The sequence below is a fragment of the Myxocyprinus asiaticus genome, chromosome 50, assembly GCF_019703515.2.
Source record: "Myxocyprinus asiaticus isolate MX2 ecotype Aquarium Trade chromosome 50, UBuf_Myxa_2, whole genome shotgun sequence".
NCBI classification, from domain to species: Eukaryota; Metazoa; Chordata; class Actinopteri; order Cypriniformes; family Catostomidae; genus Myxocyprinus; species Myxocyprinus asiaticus.
The window spans coordinates 24803259-24825784 of record NC_059393.1 but is presented as its reverse complement, the minus strand read 5'-3'; the positions used below and the strand labels follow the sequence as shown (position 1 = coordinate 24825784).

The window sequence follows — 22526 nt, the reverse complement described above, 5'->3', positions numbered from 1 at the left end:
CACCGAGTGAGCCAGGGGAAGAGACAGGTACTTGTTACCATTATGGAGCAGCACGGCTTTGAGGCTCCTGGATGAGCTGTCAATGAAGAGGCACTACTCATTCTGGTTACAGGCGATTCTGATTGCCTTGATCAGACTGGTCACATTGTGGCAGGAGCAGAGCCCATCTTGACGGGTGAAGAAGCTGGAAAAAGGTTGATGACGCTTCCTCTGATGCACACTTTCATCCAACAATTTCCACTGCTTGAGCCTAGACGTCAAAAGCTTGGCATTGGACTTGGTGAGACCAAGCTCTGTAATAAAGTCGTTGGGGTAGAATGGGTTTCTCTCCTCAGCTCCACCTCTGAAATCCCTCAAAGTCCATATCCTTGATGCTCATCTTGATAAATTCAAGGAGAACATGGGAGCATACTTGGAGGAGCAAGGCGAGCGCTTCCATCAGGATATACTGGATTTTGTACGCCGCTACCAAGGACAGTATAACGAGAACATGATTGGAGACTACATTTGGGGGCTGATTCGTGAAAGTGATTTAGAGTATAATCGTAAATCTTGAAAAACTACTCACTTCTAAATCTTTTGTAGTCATTTTTGTATTACTTTAGTATAAATACTTGTTCATTTGGATACATATGTTGTTTTTTTCTGACTTTATGCGAACGAAAAGACACAAATTCACCTGTTTTCTCATTGGAAATAGGTAAATTTCAAAATATCACTGTCCTGGTCACAAAAGCAAAGTTTGTGGGGACTAATAGCCATTTTCTATACTTTTGAGGCATAAGCAATTAACACTTACTACCCAGGATCCAAAAAAAAAAAAAGGAATAAAATTGTTACACAGTGTAATTTCTGTCCAAAGCTAATTTTTGTTGATGTTGAGTATGATGAACAAATGGTCTCCTTTTAACACCCATGAAAATGTGTTACAGATGTGACCATTATAGATGCTTCCTATCAATTCAAAAGTTTGATATTCTGATCTTGGGTATTTTTTCTTCAGCTGTAATTTTATCATCTGAATATTCACATCTAATTTCACCTCTACAAAAATTCAGAACACAAAATCTGCTGTTTAAAAATACAAATCTATAAAATACTCCACGAATACAACTCAGTTTTCTTAAATGCCATGTCTAATATTCAGATTTACAAAATTCAAATTCAGATCCTTTAGTCATTATTTTGGCTCCATAGTTTACCTGCCATTCACACATCAGCACCAAAATGCTGTTAAAGTGTGACGACAAATTTCTCCCTTCACTTGAACAAAGAGAAGTGCTTTAGTTTTACTGTCAGTCCAATTTGATGACATTTTTTTGATCAAGTCACATGCTTTAAACGGCACTGAGTGATTGTCATCTCCGTCACAACTTTAAGATTGCAGACTTCTTACATCAGTGTGTCTTGACCTTGTAGTTGCCCAAATTGTTCATCTTACATTCACAGACAGCATCAAAACTTAACTTTTCTGGTAATGTTAAAACTTCTTAATATGGGAAATTGCCAGAGCTGATTTACTGGTAATTTTCTAATGCGTCCTGTTCACACATGACCTAAACTGAAAAATTCGGTTAATTCTGTAAATGTGAAAGTCACTAATTCTTTTCACTCTCACTCCTTATTAGTTAAATTTCATTTTCAGCTGTCCTGTGCAATAACACTTCTGATAGATAAAATGTTAGTGATTGACAGCATTAGTCAGCTGTTACTCTCTGTACATCTATTTCTCTACAATGAAAGTGTACAGGGACTGAAATACACTTAGTATTGGTAGTATTTAAGATTATTTGCCTTAGTGAACTTACTGCACATGATCCCTTACATAACCTCTGTCTGTGAATCTGTTCTTTGTAGATTTCCCACCTGTGATTGATCCCGGTAGAAGTGAAGTGAAGTCAGTGTCAGTGATTGAGGGAGGATCTGTCACTCTAAACACTGATATTAAACCACATGGAGATGAGCTGATAGTGTGGAGGTTTGGAGATATTCTCATAGCTAAAGATGATAAAGAAAACAATAAGACCTCATTCTATCCTGATGAGAGATTCAAAGAGAGAATACAGCTGGATCAGACTGGATCTCTCATCATCAGAGACAGCAGAACCGCAGACACTGGAGAATATAAACTAAAGATCAGCAGCAGCAACAGAGAGACGAAATACAAGAGATTCAGTCTTTATGTGAAAGGTAAGTACTGTGACAGCTGTAAGCACTTCAGATGATATTAATAGAAGTTTGATTTTTCTTTACAAATTAAACCAAGTTTTCAAAGATACAAACTGAAAGTGAGAAACTGTGAGAATTTGATGATAAGAGGAACAGTATAAGAATGTAATACACACACACTTGACCTACAGTATACATAATGTTCTGTTTTATTTGCTTTAAAAGGAACTGTATGTGTTAATGTGTTAAATACATCAAATATAGGCTTAATTGTGATTATTTTATTTGATTGTTAGTGGTGTAAAAGGTTTACTGTTTTTTCAAAAACAATAATAATAATATAAATGTGATTGATGATGGTAGTTTAACCCCGTCTCTACCATTACCAGTGCTCAACATGAGTATTTATGTGTGTTAGCATGCATTTACTGACAAACACATATAGCAACAATGACATTGTGTACTAGTGTGTCACTGATTAAAGAAAGATTCATCATAAACTCATCATAAAAACTCCACTGAGTGATAATAAGAACAACAACAACAACATGATCGCGAGTGTAAAGAAACAAGAATGAACAATGATTACATCACACTTAATGTTATATATAAAACAGATTTTTTTCCCCACTGGAGTCTTTAACTGGGAATATTTCTACAAATGATGCTGTCTTTCACTTCATACGTGTTGAGCTTCATTGCTAAATAAATTCCACCATATAAAGTCTGCAAATTCCTTTTGTTGAATGTCCCGTCAGGATTAATTTAATTTATAAATGTAATTTCTCACAATGTTTATTATGAGATTAATATTAGCAGGTGTCATTGTATGTCTTCATTGTAGATTTTAATAAGTAGAATGAAATTGAGAGAATAAATAGAAAATAAAAATACAAAGTGGTGTGTGAAATCTTCATCAAACAACTCTTAATACTGAATAGATTTTAGGATTGTTTCCCCTCATGCAGGTTATATAGTGCTGATGATTAATAGATTCAGTGACATTAATGACGGTCTCTCTTTAACTGTTCCAGATTCCGGTCTGTCTGCAGGTGCTATAGCAGGAATAACTGTTGGTGTTGTTGTTGGTGTTGGTGTTGTTGGTGTTCTGATCGTGGTTGGAACTGTAACTGCTTTTGCTGGTGTGATGTACTGTCAGCGCAGGATCTATGAACAAAAAATAAAAAAGGGTAAGTATTGCCTACAGCTGATACAGCAAGAGAAAAATAAGGAGCTTTATTGTGCTACAGTTTAAATGTGTTTTTGACTTTACAGTGCATCTGGAAAGTATTCACAGCGCTTCACTTTTTCCACATTTTGTTATGTTACAGCCTTATTCCAAAATGGATTAAATGCATTATTTTCCTCAAAATTCTACAAACAATACCCCATAATGACAACGTGAAAGAAGTTTGTTTGAAATCTTTGCAAATTTATTAAAACTAAAAAACTAAAATTATCACATGTACATAAGTATTCACAGCCTTTGCTCAATACTTTGTTAAAGCACCTTTGGCACCAGTTACAGCCTCAAGTCTTTTTTGAGTATGATGCTACAAGCTTGGCACACCTATTTTTGGGCAGTTTCTCCCATTCTTCTTTGCAGGACCTCTCAAGCTCCATCAGGTTGGATGGGGAGCGTCGGTGCACAGCCATTTTCAGATCTCTCCAGAGATGTTCAATCGGGTTCAAGTCTGGGCCCTGGCTGGGCCACTCAAGGACATTCACAGAGTTGTCCCGGAGCCACTCCTTTGTTATCTTGGCTGTGTGCTTAGGGTCGTTGTCCTGTTGGAAGATGAACCTTCGCCCCAGTCTGAGGTCCAGAGTGCTCTGGAGCAGGTTTTCATCAAGGATGTCTCTGTACATTGCTGGATTCATCTTTCCCTCGATCCTGACTAGTCTCCCAGTTCCTGCTGCTGAAAAACCCCACAGCATGATGCTGCCACCACCATGCTTCACTGTAGGGATGGTATTGTCCAGGTGATGAGCGTTGCCTGGTTTCCTCCAGACATGACGCTTGCCATTCAGGCCAAAGAGTTCAATCTTTGTTTCTCATGGTCTGAGAGTCCTTCAGGTGCCTTTTGGCAAACTCCAGGTGGGCTGTCATGTGCCTTTTACTGAGGAGTGGCTTCCGTCTGGCCACTCTACCATACAGGCCTGATTAGTGGAGTGCTGCAGAGATGGTTGTTCTTCTGGAAGGTTCTCCTCTCTCCACAGAGAAATGCTGGAGCTCTGTTAGAGTGACCATCGGGTTCTTGGTCACCTCCCTGTCTAAGGCCCTTCTCCCCCGATCGCTCAGTTTGGCCAGGCGGCCAGCTCTAGGAAGAGTCCTGGTGGTTCCAAACTTCTTCCATTTACAGATGATGGAGGCCACTGTGCTCTTTGGGACCTTCAATGCTGCAGACATTTTTCTGTACCCTTCCCCAGATCTGTGCCTCGATACAATCCTGTCTCGGAGGTCTACAGACAATTCCTTGGACTTCATGGCTTGGTTTGTGCTCTGACATGCACTGTTAACTGTGGGACCTTATATAGACAGGTGTGTGCCTTTCCAAATCATGTCCAATCAACTGAATTTACCACAGGTGGACTCCAATCAAGTTGTAGAAACATCTCAAGGATGATCAGTGGAAACAGGATGCACCTGAGCTCAATTTTGAGTGTCATGGCAAAGGCTGAGAATACTTATGTACGTGTGATTTATTTTTTTTTTTCATTTTTTATTTTTAATAAATTTGCAAAGATTTCAAACAAAATTCTTTCACGTTGTCATTATGGGGTATTGTTTGTAGAATTTTGAGGAAATAATGAATTTAATCCATTTTGGAATAAGGCTGTAACATAACAAAATGTGGAAAAAGTGAAGCGCTGTGAATACTTTCCAGATGCACTGTATGTATGTTATGTATGTTCATTGTTAATATTTCAACTTTTTGTTATCACTAATTATATTTAATTGATTTAGTGTAATTAATTAAGTCTATGATTGTGTATTGAGTTAAATTATATTCAGATACTCGACTGCTGACTGTATTGCTGAATGTCGTCATGGCTGCATTAGTAACTCGGGGTGTCCATTATTATATACACTACCGTTCAAAAGTTTTGAAACACTTGACTGAAATGTTTCTCATGATCTTAAAAATCTTTTGATCTGAAGGCGTATGCTTAAATGTTTGAAATTAGTTTTGTAGACAAAAATATAATTGTGCCACCATATTAATTTATTTAATTATAAAATTATAATTTAATTAAAAAAAAAAAGTTTTTGAAATTGAAGACTTCGATCAAATAATAAAGAAAAGCAGCCAATAAGGGCCCAACATAGATGGGAACTCCTTCAATACTGTTTAAAAAGCATCCCAGGGTGATACCTCAAGAAGTTGGTTGAGAAAATGAGTACATTTCTGCAAAATCTAGGCAAAGTGTGGCCACTTTGAAGATGCTAAAATATAACACAGTTTTGATTTATTTTGGATTTTTTTAGTCACAACATAATTCCCATATTTCTATTATTCCATAGTTGTGATGACTTTACTATTATTCTAAAATGTGAAAAAAATAAAAATAAAGAATGAGTAAGTGACCCTAAACCTTTGAACGGTAGTGTATATTAAGGAATAATTGACTCCAGCCCGTTGAATAGTTTATAAATAATGCACACCTGAGGTGGTAATGTGCCCGTTACACATCGGGTGTGCATTATTTTTAAATACTTTAATGGGCCGGAGTCAATTTTTCCACTTATACTGCAGTTATCACATCTTAAGACATCGTTCAGGGTTTTATTTCAAGACATTTTCTGTTTTTCATCCCTAAAACACTCTTATGAGAGGAACTATTTTCTTCCGCTACAGATTCAGCATCTTACTTTAATACAGCTCAAGCCTTCGTTGCCATCTCCACGTTACGTTAGAACTAGAGGACTTACTGGAGTAACAAGTTAGTGTGCGTGTGTGTGTGTGTAAGTGCGGGGGAGAAGAGGGAGCGCGAGGGCTCTTTTTAAATGAAATTGAAATACAAGTCAGAATCAAGCATTCAACAGACCTGTGCTATAATGTTAAATAATTCACAGGTCTGTTGTTAATTATTCCTTACTTATAAAGATGACCATTTAGAAACTATTTTTAATAAAGTCGGACCAGAATCAGTTTGATCAAAAATAGATTTTAAAAACCTGTAGGCCTTTAATTATTATTGTACCTTTTATTATATTTTAACCTGTTTTTTGCCATGAAAATAGCAATGGAAGCTGGTATGGTATAAAATCACAAACAAACACTTTTATATATTAACATAATTAAAACAGAATTGTTGAAGGCAGAGCTGATCTTGTGCTGTTTATCTTTAGACAAGAACATGATGAAGATGAGACTCATTTTTATGTGTCACTGTGTGTAAATACTCTGTCATTGTGTATTCTATAGGGTATATTTAGGGTCTGATAGTATTGACTTTTACTCTGTTGTGATATAATGGTTTCATTTGTGCTGTAATTTGGTTAAATCTAATTAGTTTGGCAGTTTTGTTCTTGTCCAAGACTTTAGTTTAGTGATTAGTAGATGTTCGTGAAACATTAGGACTACAGCTCTACAGCAGTTGATCGTAGACCCCGTTTACACCTGCTATTAAGATGCATCTTGAGTGATCCAATGACATGTGAGGTGAGACACATTGCTGTTTCCACCTGGTCACTTAAATACATCTCCTGTGACCACTTGTGATCAGATTTGGAGGGGAGGGTCTCTGTTTCGTGATGACATCAAACACTTTGTCAGTGAGTTACTGCATAATTATAAACCGCAACGAAGTCAGAATAGACAAAGAAAGTGCAACAAAAAGAAATTTAATTGTAGCACAAAAGCAACATTTCGAGCAGAATTGTCCATTATTTTTACAGGATTTCCGCAGATCCTTAAAAAGTCTTAATTTCTTAAATTCACTTTTCCAAAACTTTAAGGTCATAAAAAGTGTCTTATATATCTTAAATGATACAACAAAAGCCTTAATTTTTTATTTATAGAGGTCTTAAATTTGGAGGCGGAAAGACAGGAATCGTGATATGACCTAATGTGATTATCAAACTTCAAAAGAATAGGATTTAATTAAATAAGTGCATGCATGTATTTTCTTCAAGCACACGGGGGCTTGTGAGTGTTTTCAGCTGTTGCAGAGCTGTTCACAATCATTAAGCCATATCGGAAATTTATGACAAGCGATCACTAATGATCAACTGTTGATGATGTAGTGTTGATGAAATATGACAGTTTACTTTTAATTGTTTATCTTGCAATATGTTGTAAATCATTGTAGGAGTGCACATTTTATATCCAGACTTTTCTCACACTTATTGAACCTGTCCTTGAGTTTCAGTTCATGAAGTTCAGTTACTTCCTCACTTTTAAAATAGATGTATGTAACCCCCTAAATCTTTTTATTGCAAAAGAGGAACATACAGTATCTTCAGGGGTGAGGATTGTGGTATATCAATCTTAAACATAATTACTGGAAAATGCTGCTCATTTTTATTATTTGTTATGCTTATATTACATCTGTTCATTTCTCAAAACCCATGAATAAAGTAGGCTTTTCTCCAGATTTCTATTAGCTCTAGCTCTGTAACCAGAGGAATCTCAAACTAAAATTTTGATAACCCGAAACTGAGGAGAAATGTTAAAACATTGTACTCTTTTGTCCACATAAGTCTTAAACCTGAAATGTTCTGTGTGCACACTATACTTCCCTAGGTACCCCCTAAAAAAATTAAGACTGAGACTCGAACCCTTCCCATTATAAATTAACCCTAAAAGTGGAACTTTGAGCAATCTTGAGCATTACATGAGGACTTCAGTTCTAAGTCTAAGAAACAAGAATGTGCAAAATGTTTATATATGTCATGTGCAGTGACACAAAGATGGCCACTGTGGTTAAACCAAGTAGAATAAAAAAAAAAAAACTGGTGGTTTTGCAATAACAATACATAGAGGTAATCACTCAAAAAAATAAAAAATAGGAAAATTAAAAATGGACAAGCAACTAACTTTATAATTATTTGACCACTTCAGATGGTTTGACCCTTAAAATCGGCATAAAATGGAAGGTGTGACTGACTTCTGTATTGTGACGTATTTCCGAGTGAAACAGCTCATCGAACAAGAAAAAAATGCTGGATGGGGATTTGAGTTTATCCATCAGTTGTTGATTGGATTTTGAAAATATTGGCTTTGCATAGCGGAACAGAGGCAGATCTGAATGCGAGTTTGCAGTGGACACACACACCCCTAACACCGTGCTGCTCAGAGCACCGGCTGAAATTGATCAGTGATCTCAACACAATTATGATCAAGCTGACAAAATAAACGCACGAACACATCACGGTCTTTGCTTATGAAGAGGCTGTAACCATTGAAAAATGAGTAAAAGATAACCATATTTTAACGTTTTGGATCACAATACACTAAATATAAAGGAAAAAACACTTACTCGAGCTGTTGATCCCAAGATAACTGCATTCAAAAATATAAATAAACTCCAGAGTCATCTGAAGTGTTGTATTCATTAGTGATCATCTTAGCAATTCAGGTGTGAAATATCTCATACACAACCGTGAATTCACCGTTATTCTTCCTCATTGGAAATGTAGATTCAAGCCAGCTGACCCGTAACCAAGGAAGTTAAGGAACGATAGTTTTGAAGGAAAACAGATGAAAAAGATTAATCGTTCACAATGAGATCAATAACATGCACTTAGAAAATAAATAGGGTGAATTTTCATTTCATGTTTACTTTAAGTTCGTGTTCACCTTGTGTGTTTTCTCTGACATTTTTTAGCAGTGTGGTATGATCCAACCAACCCTAACGTAATCTGACTTCATCACAAACCGTTGCCATGACATACAACGATCAGCCACAACATTAAAACCACCTGCCTAATATTGTGTAGCTCTCCATCATGCCGCCAAACAGCGCCAACCCACATCTCAGAATAGCAGATATAATCTGAGATTATATTCTTTTCACCACAGTTGTACAGAGTGGTTATCTGAGTTACTGTTCACTTTGTCAGATTGAACCAGTCTGGCCATTCTCTGTTGACCTCTCTCATCAACAAGGCGTTTCCATCTGCAGAACTGCCGCTCACTGGATGGCGCTGTTTTTGCAGCATAAGGGGGAGATATACAATATTAGGCAGGTAGTTTTAATGTTGTGGCTGATCGGTGTTTGAGAAACGTTTCTCTGTCAACTCTCTAGAAAGAAACTGTTTCAGTGAAGCTGAAGTGCTGTCAATCATAATTCATAACAAAATCATTAAAGCATTCAGTTCCTTTTTTACAGGATAAAATAATAATGTGTAATTTGTGTGGATGACACTTGTAGAGGAATATATCTACATACCGGATATAAAGACTGTAGCAGTGATTTTACTGGTCTCACATTCAAACACAAATTCTGCATTTCTCAAACAGCATCAAAACACACAGAGAATACAAACACTGAACTCAACCCCAATCTATAATCAATTAAAAAGAACTTTATGTAATCTTACATGGATAAAGATATTTCAGCTGCTGACCTTCTGTATGACACAACTCTGAGAAAGAAAAAGTTCAAATGTTAAATGTCAAATTATAATGAATGAATAAACTGCCTTAAAAATTCACAATGCAATAAACATGTTTAATTATTGTGTTTAATTAAATTTTTGCACCTTATCGCTCTTTCTTCCACAACATCTACCTTTTCAATGTTTTTGTTGTTGAAGTTTTTCAGCTGTTATAATAATATTTATCATATCTGATGTTCTGTTTGTCCATAAATATACTTGATGTTCAGTATTCAGTGCAGTGAGAACATTCATCTGTTTTAATATCAACATTTCTCCTGTATTTCTCTCTTCTATGTGGTGTAGATATAGATCGGTGGAGGGCAGTGTTCATGATGAAGGGAGAATCTGTCCCTCTAATCACTGATGATGCTCATATAAAGACAGATGATGTGAACGTGTATCATGGAGAGACTCTCATAGCTGAAATCAGAAGAGGGGAGATCACATCACCTGTTAAAGATGAAATCAGAGAGAGACTGAAGCTGGATCATTACACTGGATCTCTCTTCATCACAAACACCAGACGCACAGACTCTGGACTTTATATACTGAAGACCATCAACAGAACTAGAGAGATCTCATATAAGAGAATAAATGTTACTGTCAGAGGTAAGTAGATCAACTCTTTAATGTAATAATTATCAGATTTACATCAGAAATGTGCAGGACTCCCCGAGTCACATGATGCACTTTTATTTCTATCACTCTTTTGATATAAAAATGTAAATTCTTGATGAATATTTACATGACAGATGACAGATGACATGACAGTTCCCTCAGTACATCAGAAAAGATTCATTGGTATAAATGTTTGAATTATTCGTGTGGGAGAGCACAATGCAGGACAGTTTTCACAGTGGGAAATATTAACTTTAAGTGAAAACATCATTTATTAAACATGATTACTGTTCAAATTGTTTATTGAGATCATTTGATCAATTACTACAGCAGATATTTCATTACAGTTGCTTAAATTCAGTATTTGTGATTGATTTCAGAGGTGATTTTATGTGTGAATCATCAAACTGAAACTCAGAGTGAACATACAGTAGTTTATAATGTTCAGCGTTTGATTTGTTGACTTTATCAACTTAAGATGTGCTTTTACACCAACATCTGAATATCTTTGTGAATATTGTAGAAATGAAATGTAGACTGTAAGTGACATGAGGGTTAATAATCTTAGTTTAATGTTTACTGATGTTACTGACAGTGTCTGAGTAACTGTGATTGTTTATTCTCCAGATGCAGTGATCTCAAATACAGTAATGAAGGGAAATTCTGTCTATCTATACAGTTATGTTACTGAACTGCAGAAAGATGCTGATGTAGTGTGGAGATTTAAAAACACTGTCATAGCTGACAAAAAACAAAACGACGAAACGATCTCATTACGTCAGGATGCTCTTAATGGGAAATTCAAACAGAATCTGCTGGTGGAACAACAGACTGGATCTCTCTCCATCATAAACAACAGAATGGATCAGTCTGGAGAATACGACCTGAAGATCAACAGCAGCAGAGTAAATGTACACCAGATATTCTATGTTTCTGTCATTGGTGAGTAATTCAAGTTTTCAGTGCAGTAATTAGCATATTTAAATGTTTAATGTCCTGAAGTTTCCTCAGTTTACATTAATGTGAGACACATTGTAAATCTCAAATGTTTGACTCATGAATATTAATTAGCTGATGTAATATTTGCTCATTAGTTATAGTAGATTAGTCTTCACTTCAGTCAATGTCGGTAATCATGGGAGATTCTGTCGCTTTAAACGCTGATAATACTGAAATACAGAGTAGAGCCCGACCGAGATGGGATTTTTGAGACCGATACCGATTTTAGAGGGGGAAAATTCACTGATTACCGATATGGTGACCGATATAGTTCATTTTTGAGCTGGAATGAAAACAGACCTTTTCTATGTGGATTTTTCACCGATTTTGCACCGATATGACTATGCAAAGGTACTCAGAAGGCTGCTTTCTTAAATATTTTTATCAAAGAATAATTGACATTATTATTATTATACATCTAGAAATGAACACTGAGAAAATAAAGAATAAATAAAAATACAATAAATAGCTTAATAAACATCAGTACTGTATGTTTAGTATCAGTCAATTGCTGACCATTTAAATAAAGAATAAATAAAAATAAAATAAATAGCTAAATAAACATCAGGGGCTGGTTGCACCAGCTATACATACGTTACAGCTTAGCCTAGTTGTGGCGTAAATGGGCACTAAGTCACAGTTTATGCACTACTAAATATTTGAGCGTTGCACCATTACATTTATATAGGACGTAACCCTGCGTATTAACTAAATATTTACGGAAGCCTCCGACCAGGAGCAACTGATGGAATAAAAAAAAGCAGACTCAATTAACGACATCAATGAGCTCATGTTTTGGTTGACAGGCATCAGTCCGTTTTGACATATATGATGGTGTTGACATTTACACTCGTTTACATTTATGAGAGAGAGAAAAAACTTACTTTTAAGGGGCTCTTCAGCATGAAACCAAACTAACGGTGCAGTTTTTAGGGTGCGTCGCCCGGTGTCAAGTTTCAATACATTCAAAATATAAGATATTAAAATGAATAAAAGTCTATTTTTCCAGCCTGTTGTATTAGTATGTATCACCCCTTATTTATTTTAGATACAGTTCCTATATATTATTATTTACACAGGGCTATACTATTTATTAAATCTACTTTTATTACGTATACTATTTTAATGTTTGGAAAACCAGACTTTTAAATATTACATTTTATAAATGTAACGACCGGAATTGTTCGGTTGAAGGGGGTACCAAACTGTGAATCCTGAATAAAACAGTTTGGTGAATACATGTTTACACATTAGCTTCCACTCAGCTGACAAGCAATGAAAGTAGCTACGTGGTTGGCTAGTTAGCTATAAGCTAATTGCCACGGAGAGCAAAAGATGGACTTTATTTACTTTCCAGCATTGTGTCTCACCAACTAGGTAACAACGTAGCGTGAAATCAACACTCAACAGACACAATCCACCACCGCACTGTTGTCTGCTGAGCTGCAAAAAGATGCTCTGATGTTTACCTTTCAATCTGCTACATTACTGACTGCACTGACAAACTATAGCTGGCTAACATAACAAACAGATGTGATCAACATGAGTGATATGGTTGTCAGGGACAGGGTTAACATTATATTAGTTATATAAAATGATGGGGTCATTGTTTATTAACTTGCAAGTATGTATTTTACAAACTAGTTAGCAATTTACCGAGAAGACACCGCTGAACTATCCCTATCTGCCCTATCTGCAGAGCCACAGTCAGCTCAGCTCTGTAAACAACGGAGTCAGAGCACGCTCTGCTGGACAAACTACGTTATGACACCAATTCTACAGCATTGTTTTCTGCATTGTATGTTCTGAAAAAAAGTTTTCATATCTGCGCATATCAGTAAGCATATACGCCGATACCAATATATCGGTGAAAGGCTAATATTGGCCGATAATATCAGCCGACCGATATATCAGTCGGGCACTAATACAGAGAGATGATTCAGTGGATTAATAATGATTTACACTGTCATCACTGACATCACTACATTTAACAATTAAGATTAAATTAATGTTGCTTTACATTACAGTAAAATTAAATATCTGTCTAAGCTGTTAGTTATATTGTTTAATAGTTTATTTGCCCTTCTCAGTGTTCTGTGTACGTTGTGTTAATTACATTTTTGTTTTGAAAAAAAAAAAATCAATAATGCTTTAAATTTAGTTTTTTCATTTAAAAATAAATAGGCAAGAAACAGTTTGTGTTTAATTATTCGGTTTGTTTAAAACATGTAAAAATTGAAAAATCAGCTCATTTCTCATGTTTATTGCTCACGGATATAAAATGAACATACAGCTTGAATATTTGATTTCATCATAATAAAAGTTCAAGACAATACAGCTCTGCAGATAGATTAGTCTCATTTTTCATTAACAACATTAATATTCTCCAAACGTTTGACAATTTATTATGTTGGCTTGAGAGAGCCAACATACTGAAATTCTTTTTAAACATATTATTATTATTATTATTAGTGGTGCTTGCGGAGCAAAGCATCACTATTATATCTCACATACTTATTATTATTATTATTATTATTGTTATTAGTGGTGCTTGCGGAGCAAAGAAACGCTATTATAATCTCACATATTATTATTAGTGGTACTTGCGGAGCAAAGCATCATGATTATAATCTCACATATTTATTAGTGGTGTTTGCGGAGCAAAGCATCACTATTATAGTCTCACATACTTATTATTATTATTATTATTGTTATTAGTGGTACTTGCGGAGCAAAGCATCATGATTATAATCTCACATATTTATTAGAGGTGTTTGCGGAGCAAAGCATCACTATTATAATCTCACATACTTACTATGATTAGTGGTGCTTGCGGAGCAAAGCATCACTATTATAATCTCACATACTTATTATTATTGGTGCTTGCGGAGCAAAGCATCACTATTATAATCTCACATATTTATTAGTGGTGTTTGCGGAGCAAAGCATCACTATTATAATCTCACATACTTACTATGATTAGTGGTGCTTGCGGAGCAAAGCATCACTATTATAATCTCACATACTTATTATTATTGGTGCTTGCGGAGCAAAGCATCACTATTAATATTATTATTACTGGTGCTTGCAGAGCAAAACATCACTATTATAATCTCACATACTTATTATTATTGGTGCTCATGGAGCAAAGCATCACTATTATAATCTCACATACTTCTTATTATTGGTGCTTGCGGAGCAAAGCATAACTATTATAATCTCACATACTTAGTGGTGCTTACTGAGCAAAACATCACTATTATAATCTCACAAATTTATTGTTATTATGCTTCTTCTTCCATACAAAACTTCGGCACCTAACTCGTCTCACACTGTTTAGTGTAGACCCACGAATGAGGTGTCAAATCGACCGGTCTATTATCATATCTCTGGATCAGAATTTCGTAGAAACATGTGGGTGGACTCCTTTCATTCGGCCTAGCAAGCAGTTTTTGACCATAACATTACATTGGGGTAAGATGTACCCTGGGGGGCAAAACTAGCCCAAATTTGCCCCATAGGCATACTATGGTAAGTGCCTAGCAACCAGATGGGGTTACCCTAGCAACCAAGTAACAAATTACATATCTCTGTACCAGAACATCGTAGAGATTTCTGGTTTCATTCATCTGACTCTTGGTAGCAAGGAGCCTATTGAGTATCACCCTGTTAACTGCCTAGCAACCAAGTAACAAATCACATATCACTGCACCAGAACAACGTAAAGACTTCTGGTTTCATTCATTGGACTCAGGGTAGCAAGGAGCCTTTTGAGTATCACCTTGGTAACTGCCTAGCAACCAGATGGGGTTACCCTAGCAACCAAGTAACAAATCACAATATCTCTGCTCCAGAACATTGTGGACAATTCTGGTTTTGTTCATTGGACTCAGGGTAGCAAGAAGCATTTTGAGTAGCACCTTGGTAACTGCCTAGCAACCAGATGGGGTTACCCTAGCTACCAAGTAACAAGTCACATATCTCTGCACCAGAACAAGGTAAAGACTTCTGGTTTTGTTCACTGGACTCAGGGTAGCAAGGAGCCTTTTGAGTATCACCTTGGTAACTGCCTAGCAACCAAATGAGCTATCTATCTATCTATCTGATAGATTGAATGGTCTTATAAACTTTAAACTTTTAAAACTACTTCTTAAACTTGTAACTACTTCAAACTTAAAACCTTAAAAAAATCATTCTTTTACAACTACTACAAACTTTCAGGCTAGGCTTTCTCAAGCCAACATCAAAGTTTGTCTTGAACTTTTTTATCTATTTGTTATTCATTTTCTTCCGAGACTAAATTTCTGACTCTAACTCCTCCTAGAGCTTTTAAGCTACATGCACCAAACTTGGCACAGACCTTCAGACTAATCCTGAAAAGTGTGCTATATCTTTTCTAACTGAACGGAATTACAGTATTCCAGTATCGGACTTCTGAAAAGGCCTCATGTCACTTTGACTTCCATTCAAGGTATGAAAACTTTTTCCTGCAATAACTCCTTTAGAGAATTCAAGCTACATCTTTTCACTCCACCACTCTTACTTTCTATCACTCCAACACTTTCTTTTTTATCTTTACATCACTTTTTATTCTTTATTTCACTCTATCACTTTAACACCCTAGCAACTGCATTCAACTTAGTGCATTTAGTGCACCCTAGCAACCAAAACCCATTGACTGCTATTCAAAATGGCTAAGATGGATATCTTCTGATCAGAATGTTATAGTCTTCAAGTTTGACTAATTACACTCAGTCCAGCAAGCAGCCTTTTTAGGATCACCTGCAACTTCCTAGCAACCAGATGGACTTACCCTAGCAACTGTATAGCAAAACACATATCTCTGCACCACAACATCGTAGAGACTTCAACTTTGGCTTATTTGACTCAAACCAGCAAGGAGCCTTTAATTATCATGCTGGACAATACTTAGCCACACCCTAGCAACCATTTAGTGCACCCTAGCAACCAAAACCCATTTACTTCCATTAAAATGAGCTTAGATGATATCTACGGATCAGAATATCATAGAGATTTAATTGTTGGCTCGTATGACTCAGGCCAGCAAGCAGCCTTGTTAGTATCACTCTGGAAACTGCCTAGCAACCAAATGAGCTCACCCTAGCAACCAAAAATATATGTTTCTGCACCAGGACATCGTAGACACTTCCGGTTTCGTTCATTGGATTCAGGGTAGCAAGGAGCCTTTTGAGTATCACCCTGGTAACTGCCTAGCAACCAGGTGGGGTTACCCTAGCAAGCAAGTAACAAATCACAAATTTCTGCACCAGTATATCATAGAGACTTTGGGTTTCTTTCATTTGACTCTGGGTAGCAAGGAGCCTTTTGAGTATCACCTGTCTGTCTGTCTGTCTAAAACTTTCAGACAAGGCTTTGTCAAGCCAACTTAAAGTTTGTCTTCAAACTTTACTATATAGTTACAACTTTACTCTCGCATGTATACAAGCAACAAATAATGGGTTTCTCCGACAGCCCACCAGCTTATCCGAAAGGATTCAAAAATGTTTTAAAAGAGTCCATGTGACTTATGCATCATATTCCAAGTCTTCTGCAGGTATACGATAGGTTTTATTGAGAAATAACCTGAAATGAAAGTTATTGTTCTTTGAAAATCTTGACGTCAGTTGATGTTCATGAGTGCCATGAGAGAAGCTTATTCACAGTGACTTGAACATTTACATGAGAACTTGATTAACAACACAAGTTCTCACATTTGTGGGTGAATTCCCATTGAAGATAATACATAAACAATTTATATTAATTATAATGAAGTGATCCATAATAATACAAATATCCCAAATTACCCAATAGTGTCATGATGAATACCATGGAGGACTAAAAACATACAAGATCTCACAAAGACTGTAAACATCTTGCAGTTATTAGAATTAGGATTATTTTCAGATTTATCTGACCAGAAGTGAGAAATTCAAATTCAGTTTCCCAGAAAAAAAAGGTGCAGAACTATCCGAGTCACATGATGCAGTAATATGATAAATTACTACAGCAGATATTTCATTACAGTTGCTTAAATTCAGTATTTGTGATTGATTTCAGAGGTGATTTTATGTGTGAATCATCAAACTGAAACTCCGAGTGAACATATAGTAGTTTATAATGTTCAGTGTTTGATTTGTTGACTTTATCAACTTAAGATGTGCTTTTACACCAACATCTGAATATCTTTGTGAATATTGTAGAAATTAAATGTAGACTGTAAGTGACATGAGGGTTAATAATCTCAGTTTAATGTTTACTGATGTTACTGACAGTGTCTGAGTAACTTGTAACTTGATTGTTTATTCTCCAGATGAAGTAATCTCAAAGATAGAAAAGAAGGGAGACTCTGTCTATCTAAACAGCGATGTTACTGAACTACAGAAAGATGCTGATGTAGTGTGGAGATTTAAAAACACTGTCATAGCTGACAAAAAACAAAACGACAAAACGATCTCATTACGTCAGGATGCTCTTAATGGGAAATTCAAACAGAAGCTGCAGGTGGACCAACAGACCGGATCTCTCACCATCACAAACAGCAGAACGGATCAATCTGGAGATTATGACCTGAACATCAACAGCAGCAGAGTAAATGTACAGAAGAGATTCTATGTTTCTGTCATTGGTGAGTAAGTCAAGTTTTAAGTGCAGTAATTATCATATTTAAATGAGTTTAATGTCCTGAAGTTTCCTCAGTTTACATTAAATGAAGCTTAATTTTAATTACGATTCATTCTTTTAATCAGGGGCGAAGGAACTATCTGAAAACTGAGACTCAATGTAAACCTCAAATGTTTGACTCATGAATATTAATTAGCTGATGTAATATTTGCTCATTAGTTATAGCAGATTAGTGTTCACTCCAGTCAGTGTCAGTAATCATGGGAGATTCTGTCACTTTAAACACTGATAATATTGAAATACAGAGAGATGATTCAGTGGATTAATAATGATTTACACTGTCATCGCTGACATCACTACTTTTAATAATTAAGATTAATGTTGATTTGCATTACAGTAAAATTAAATATCTGTCTAAGCTGTTAGTTATATTGATTAATAGTTTATTTGCCCTTCTCAGTGTTCTGTGTATGTTGTGTTAATTCATTTTTTGTTTTGATTTTAATGAGTTAAATTAAATTTTTTCATTTAAAAATAAATAGGCAAAAAACAGCTTTTGTTTAATTATTCGGTTTGTTTAAAACATGTAAAAAGTGTGAAATCAGCTCATTTCTCATGTTTATTGCTCACGGATATAAAATGAACATATAGCTTGAATATTTGATTTGATCAGAATAAGAGTTCAACACAATACAGCTCTGCAGATAGATTAGTCTCATTTTTCATTAGCAACATTAACATTCTCCAAACGTTTGACAATTTATTTAACTTTGCTCTCACAATTATACAAGCAACAAATAATGAATTTATCCGACAGCCCACCAACTGAACAGAAAGACTATGTGACTTTTGCATCATATTCCAAGTCTTCTGCAGGCATACGATAGGTTTTATTGAGAAATAACCTGAAATGAAAGTTATTGTTCTGTGAAAATCTTTACGTCAGTTGATGTTCATGAGCGTCATTCACAGTGATTTGCACATTTACATGAGAACTTGATTAACAACACAAGTTCTCACATGTGAAAAAAATACATAAACAATTTATATGAATTATGATGAAGTGATCCAAAATAATACAAATATCCCAAATTACCCAATAGTGTCATGATGAATACCATGGAGGAATAAAAACATACAAGACCTCACAAAGACTGTAAACATCCTACAGTTATTATAATTAGGATTATTTTCAGATTTATCTGACCAGAAGTGAGAAATTCAAATTCAGTTTCCAGCAAAAGAGATCCAGAGTTCTCAGAGCAGATATCTGATGTGTCTTTTAGTGACGGATCAATGTGTTTTACTTTTAAAATACTTTATTTCCTAAAGTCTTAGTTGATTTGTGTCTGTTTTGCTCATTCTGAATGTTTCTGTGATTTTCATCATGTTAACTGAACTCTTTTTGGTTGAGTAGCTGTAGCATTACACACTGTTTTCTTTCTTTTTATCTTCTGTTTTTTTTTTTTCAGACCCTTCCAGATCAGTGATGTCTATTCTGCCTTTTAATGAAGCGAATGAGATGGATGGTTTGATTAATATCGAGTCTGCTGATGGAGTGAATGAGTCTGATGGTTTGATGAATAATGCCGCTGATGTCGGAGTGAATGAGAAACAGGGGACGAGTTCTGTTTAAGTTAAAGAGATTCTCAACAGCACTGGTGTAAATCACTGTTACATCATCAACATTCAAATTCCATCTACAAAAACATATTTCTCATTTTAATGTCTCGATAAATTCGTCCTGTAAAATGAGAGATCAACATACGCTGTTAAACTCTGAAACGAAAGTGTAAAAAGTGTCTTTGGTTTTTGATGAACCATTTTCAATTTGTTTTTGCCATTCACACGTATCAATAATCAAATCCTGATCTTTGATATACAATGTTTATCGATTTGGTTTTATACATGTACAGTAACGTTTGACTCTCATATCTTCTATATTGTGAGTGTAGACTGCACACTTTAAATATCTAATGAGAAATGTTACACATTATATAAGATTATCCACATATACAACATCAGTATTCCTCAAAGCATTGTGTTTTTATTAATCTGACACCACTAACAGGTTAATGTTTAGTTTTAGTTCAGTGTATTTTACAGGATACATTTGAACACTCACGTCCAGTGACTTACAGTGTTGTATCCTGAGACAACATTGAGTTATAATGCTTTTATTAAAGAAATTATCAAACCGCAAGTTTCTATTCTTTTAGTCTTTTTATTTTACTTTGTGATGAGCTTTAATATTTTCAACTGTGTGTCTTGTTTTCTGCTATATTGAATAATTGCACTTGTTTATTTTATCTGGTAATATTGAGTGTTTTTTTTTAAGTCTGTCTGAGAATGTGATCTGGATTGTGAGTGTTTTAAATACTGTCTGAATATTTCTGCTCTCTAAACTGTGATTACTCTTTTACTTCAGTATTAACAGCTGTTCTGATGTGAAATAAATACAAGCTTTGTTTTAACTTCAGCTTCAACTAATCCTACCAAATATGCATGTATGGAAATCTGTATTATGACAAAAATAAATAAATAAATAAAAAAGGTCAATTATGTATGTTGTGTCAGTGTTGGTTCATGTGTGTTTTATTTGACAAACAACCAGAGAGAGTTTGTACTTGAACACTCAGTGATTTACAGTTTTTCTCGATTGATTTTACACATTTCTCCAAACCTTCAAAATAATTCACACAGCCAATGAAACAGACACTTAATTTTGCAGAACAATTCAATTTCACTGCGTAATGAAGTACTGTATTATTTTCTGATAATGCATTTATTCAAACTAAATACATTAGTTATTAATATATTAATCATTTTAGCTATAGATGCAACTCTACTATTGAAATAACACATTTGTCATAAAAATACACAATGTAGACCTTTTTCTGTGTGTTTTCATAAGATTTCTAGTTTTTTTTAATCTGGAAAGATGAGAAAGTTTACTGTAAAAAAATCAATGCAGTCATGCTATATTGTATAGGCTCATGTAACATAGCATAGATGGGAATTGTGAACATTGATCGCAGACTAATCTCTCTTTTTTTGTTGTTGAGATTGAAGTCACTGTAGATCTGCTCACATTAGTTCAAACTCTTTGTGTGTCTCAGAGAGACTGTGATTCATAACATGATCAAGTAGAGGGAATCTCAGATCATTTGAGCTTCTTCTGTGTCTTTATTTTTCCAGCCTGCTGTCCTCTGTCTCTCTGCTCACCATCATTACAGCATCTCCATTTGGTCTTTCCTCAACTCTTTCAATGCTCACCCCTGAAAAACGTCCCCTTTTCTCATCACGTCTTCCTCCTAATTCCTCTTTATTTACTCACTGTACCTCTTCTTTGTCTTGTTCTTCCTCATTGGAGTGAACAGACCCCTGAGATGGAGGTCTTTGGTGTTTGTGTCTTGACTATGCCTTGCTCTCTTTACAATATAGATTGCAATGCCCCACTTCTGCTAAATATGTTATAGTTTATGTCCATTATTACAGGTAAAACTCAATGTGGGAAACCAGAGAACTTTATTAACTGAATAAAACTGCAGGTCTGTCTGTATGCTGTCAGTCAAAACTCAACACAGCTGCACATCTTTTACCCCACAGACACAATATAAAACTTTGTTACCTGAGAGAGAAATCTCCACATGTGAAATTATTAACAGTGTTTACTCAATAACAGAATGTCCCGATGCTTTTGTGATCTGCAGTATGTAACATAAGCACTGTAAAAAGTGCACAAGGCTTGTCGTTACTCTAAAGAACTGTTCATACTTGATCTGACTCAATACATTTAATTTTATATCTAGTCATTTGTGTTACGTAAAAAGTTTTGTTGATTGAAATTAAAAGCAAGTCTTGTTAGTGTAATGTAAATACATTTCTTCAAATCAAATTATAAATATTGCATTTGCCACGTGAGCTTTATTGTGCTACAGTTTAAATGTGTTATTGACTGTATGTATGTTATGTATGTTCATTGTTAATATTTCAACTTTTTATCACTTATTATATTTAATTGATTTAGTGTAATTAATTAAGTCTATGATTGTGTATTGAGTTAAATTATATTCAGATACTCGACTGCTGACTGTATTGCTGAATGTCGTCATGACTGCATTAGTAACTCGGGGTGTCCATTATTATGTATATTAAGGAATAATTGACTCCGGCCCGTTGAATAGTTTATAAATAATGCACACCTGGGGTGGTAATGTGCCCGTTACACATCGGGTGTGCATTACTTTTAAATGCTTTAACGGGCTGGAGTCAATAATTCCACTTATACAGCAGTTATCACATCTTAAGACATCGTTCAGGGGTTTATCTCAAGATATTTTCTGGTTTTCGTCACTAAAACGCTTTTATGAGAGGAACTACTTTCTTCCGACACACATTCAGCGTATTTAATACAGTCAAACTTCATGTTAGAACTAATAATGGAGGAAAATATATATAAATATATGTAAATTAAAGATAAGTCTCAAAT

General features: G+C 35.2%; 1 protein-coding gene across 4 annotated transcripts in view; it reads left to right on the top strand.

Annotated features, from left to right (window-relative positions):
- LOC127439014 (uncharacterized) overlaps positions 1-20598 on the top strand; it is a 30612-nt gene extending 10014 nt beyond the window's left edge. Inside the window, exons 3-8 of one of the 4 annotated variants that reach the window (XM_051694984.1) lie at positions 1858-2190; positions 3204-3359; positions 10079-10384; positions 11021-11067; positions 17771-18038; positions 19507-20598. In XM_051694984.1, coding sequence (XP_051550944.1) covers positions 1858-2190; positions 3204-3359; positions 10079-10384; positions 11021-11067; positions 17771-18038; positions 19507-19670 — 1274 coding nt within the window. In that variant the 3' untranslated portion in view covers positions 19671-20598. Of the gene's footprint in view, positions 1-1857; positions 2191-3203; positions 3360-10078; positions 10385-11020; positions 11336-17723; positions 18039-19506 lie in introns of all 4 variants that reach the window. The other 3 variants (XM_051694983.1, XM_051694981.1, XM_051694982.1) reach the window with 3 other exon arrangements.
- The last annotated feature ends 1928 nt before the right edge of the window (positions 20599-22526 follow it).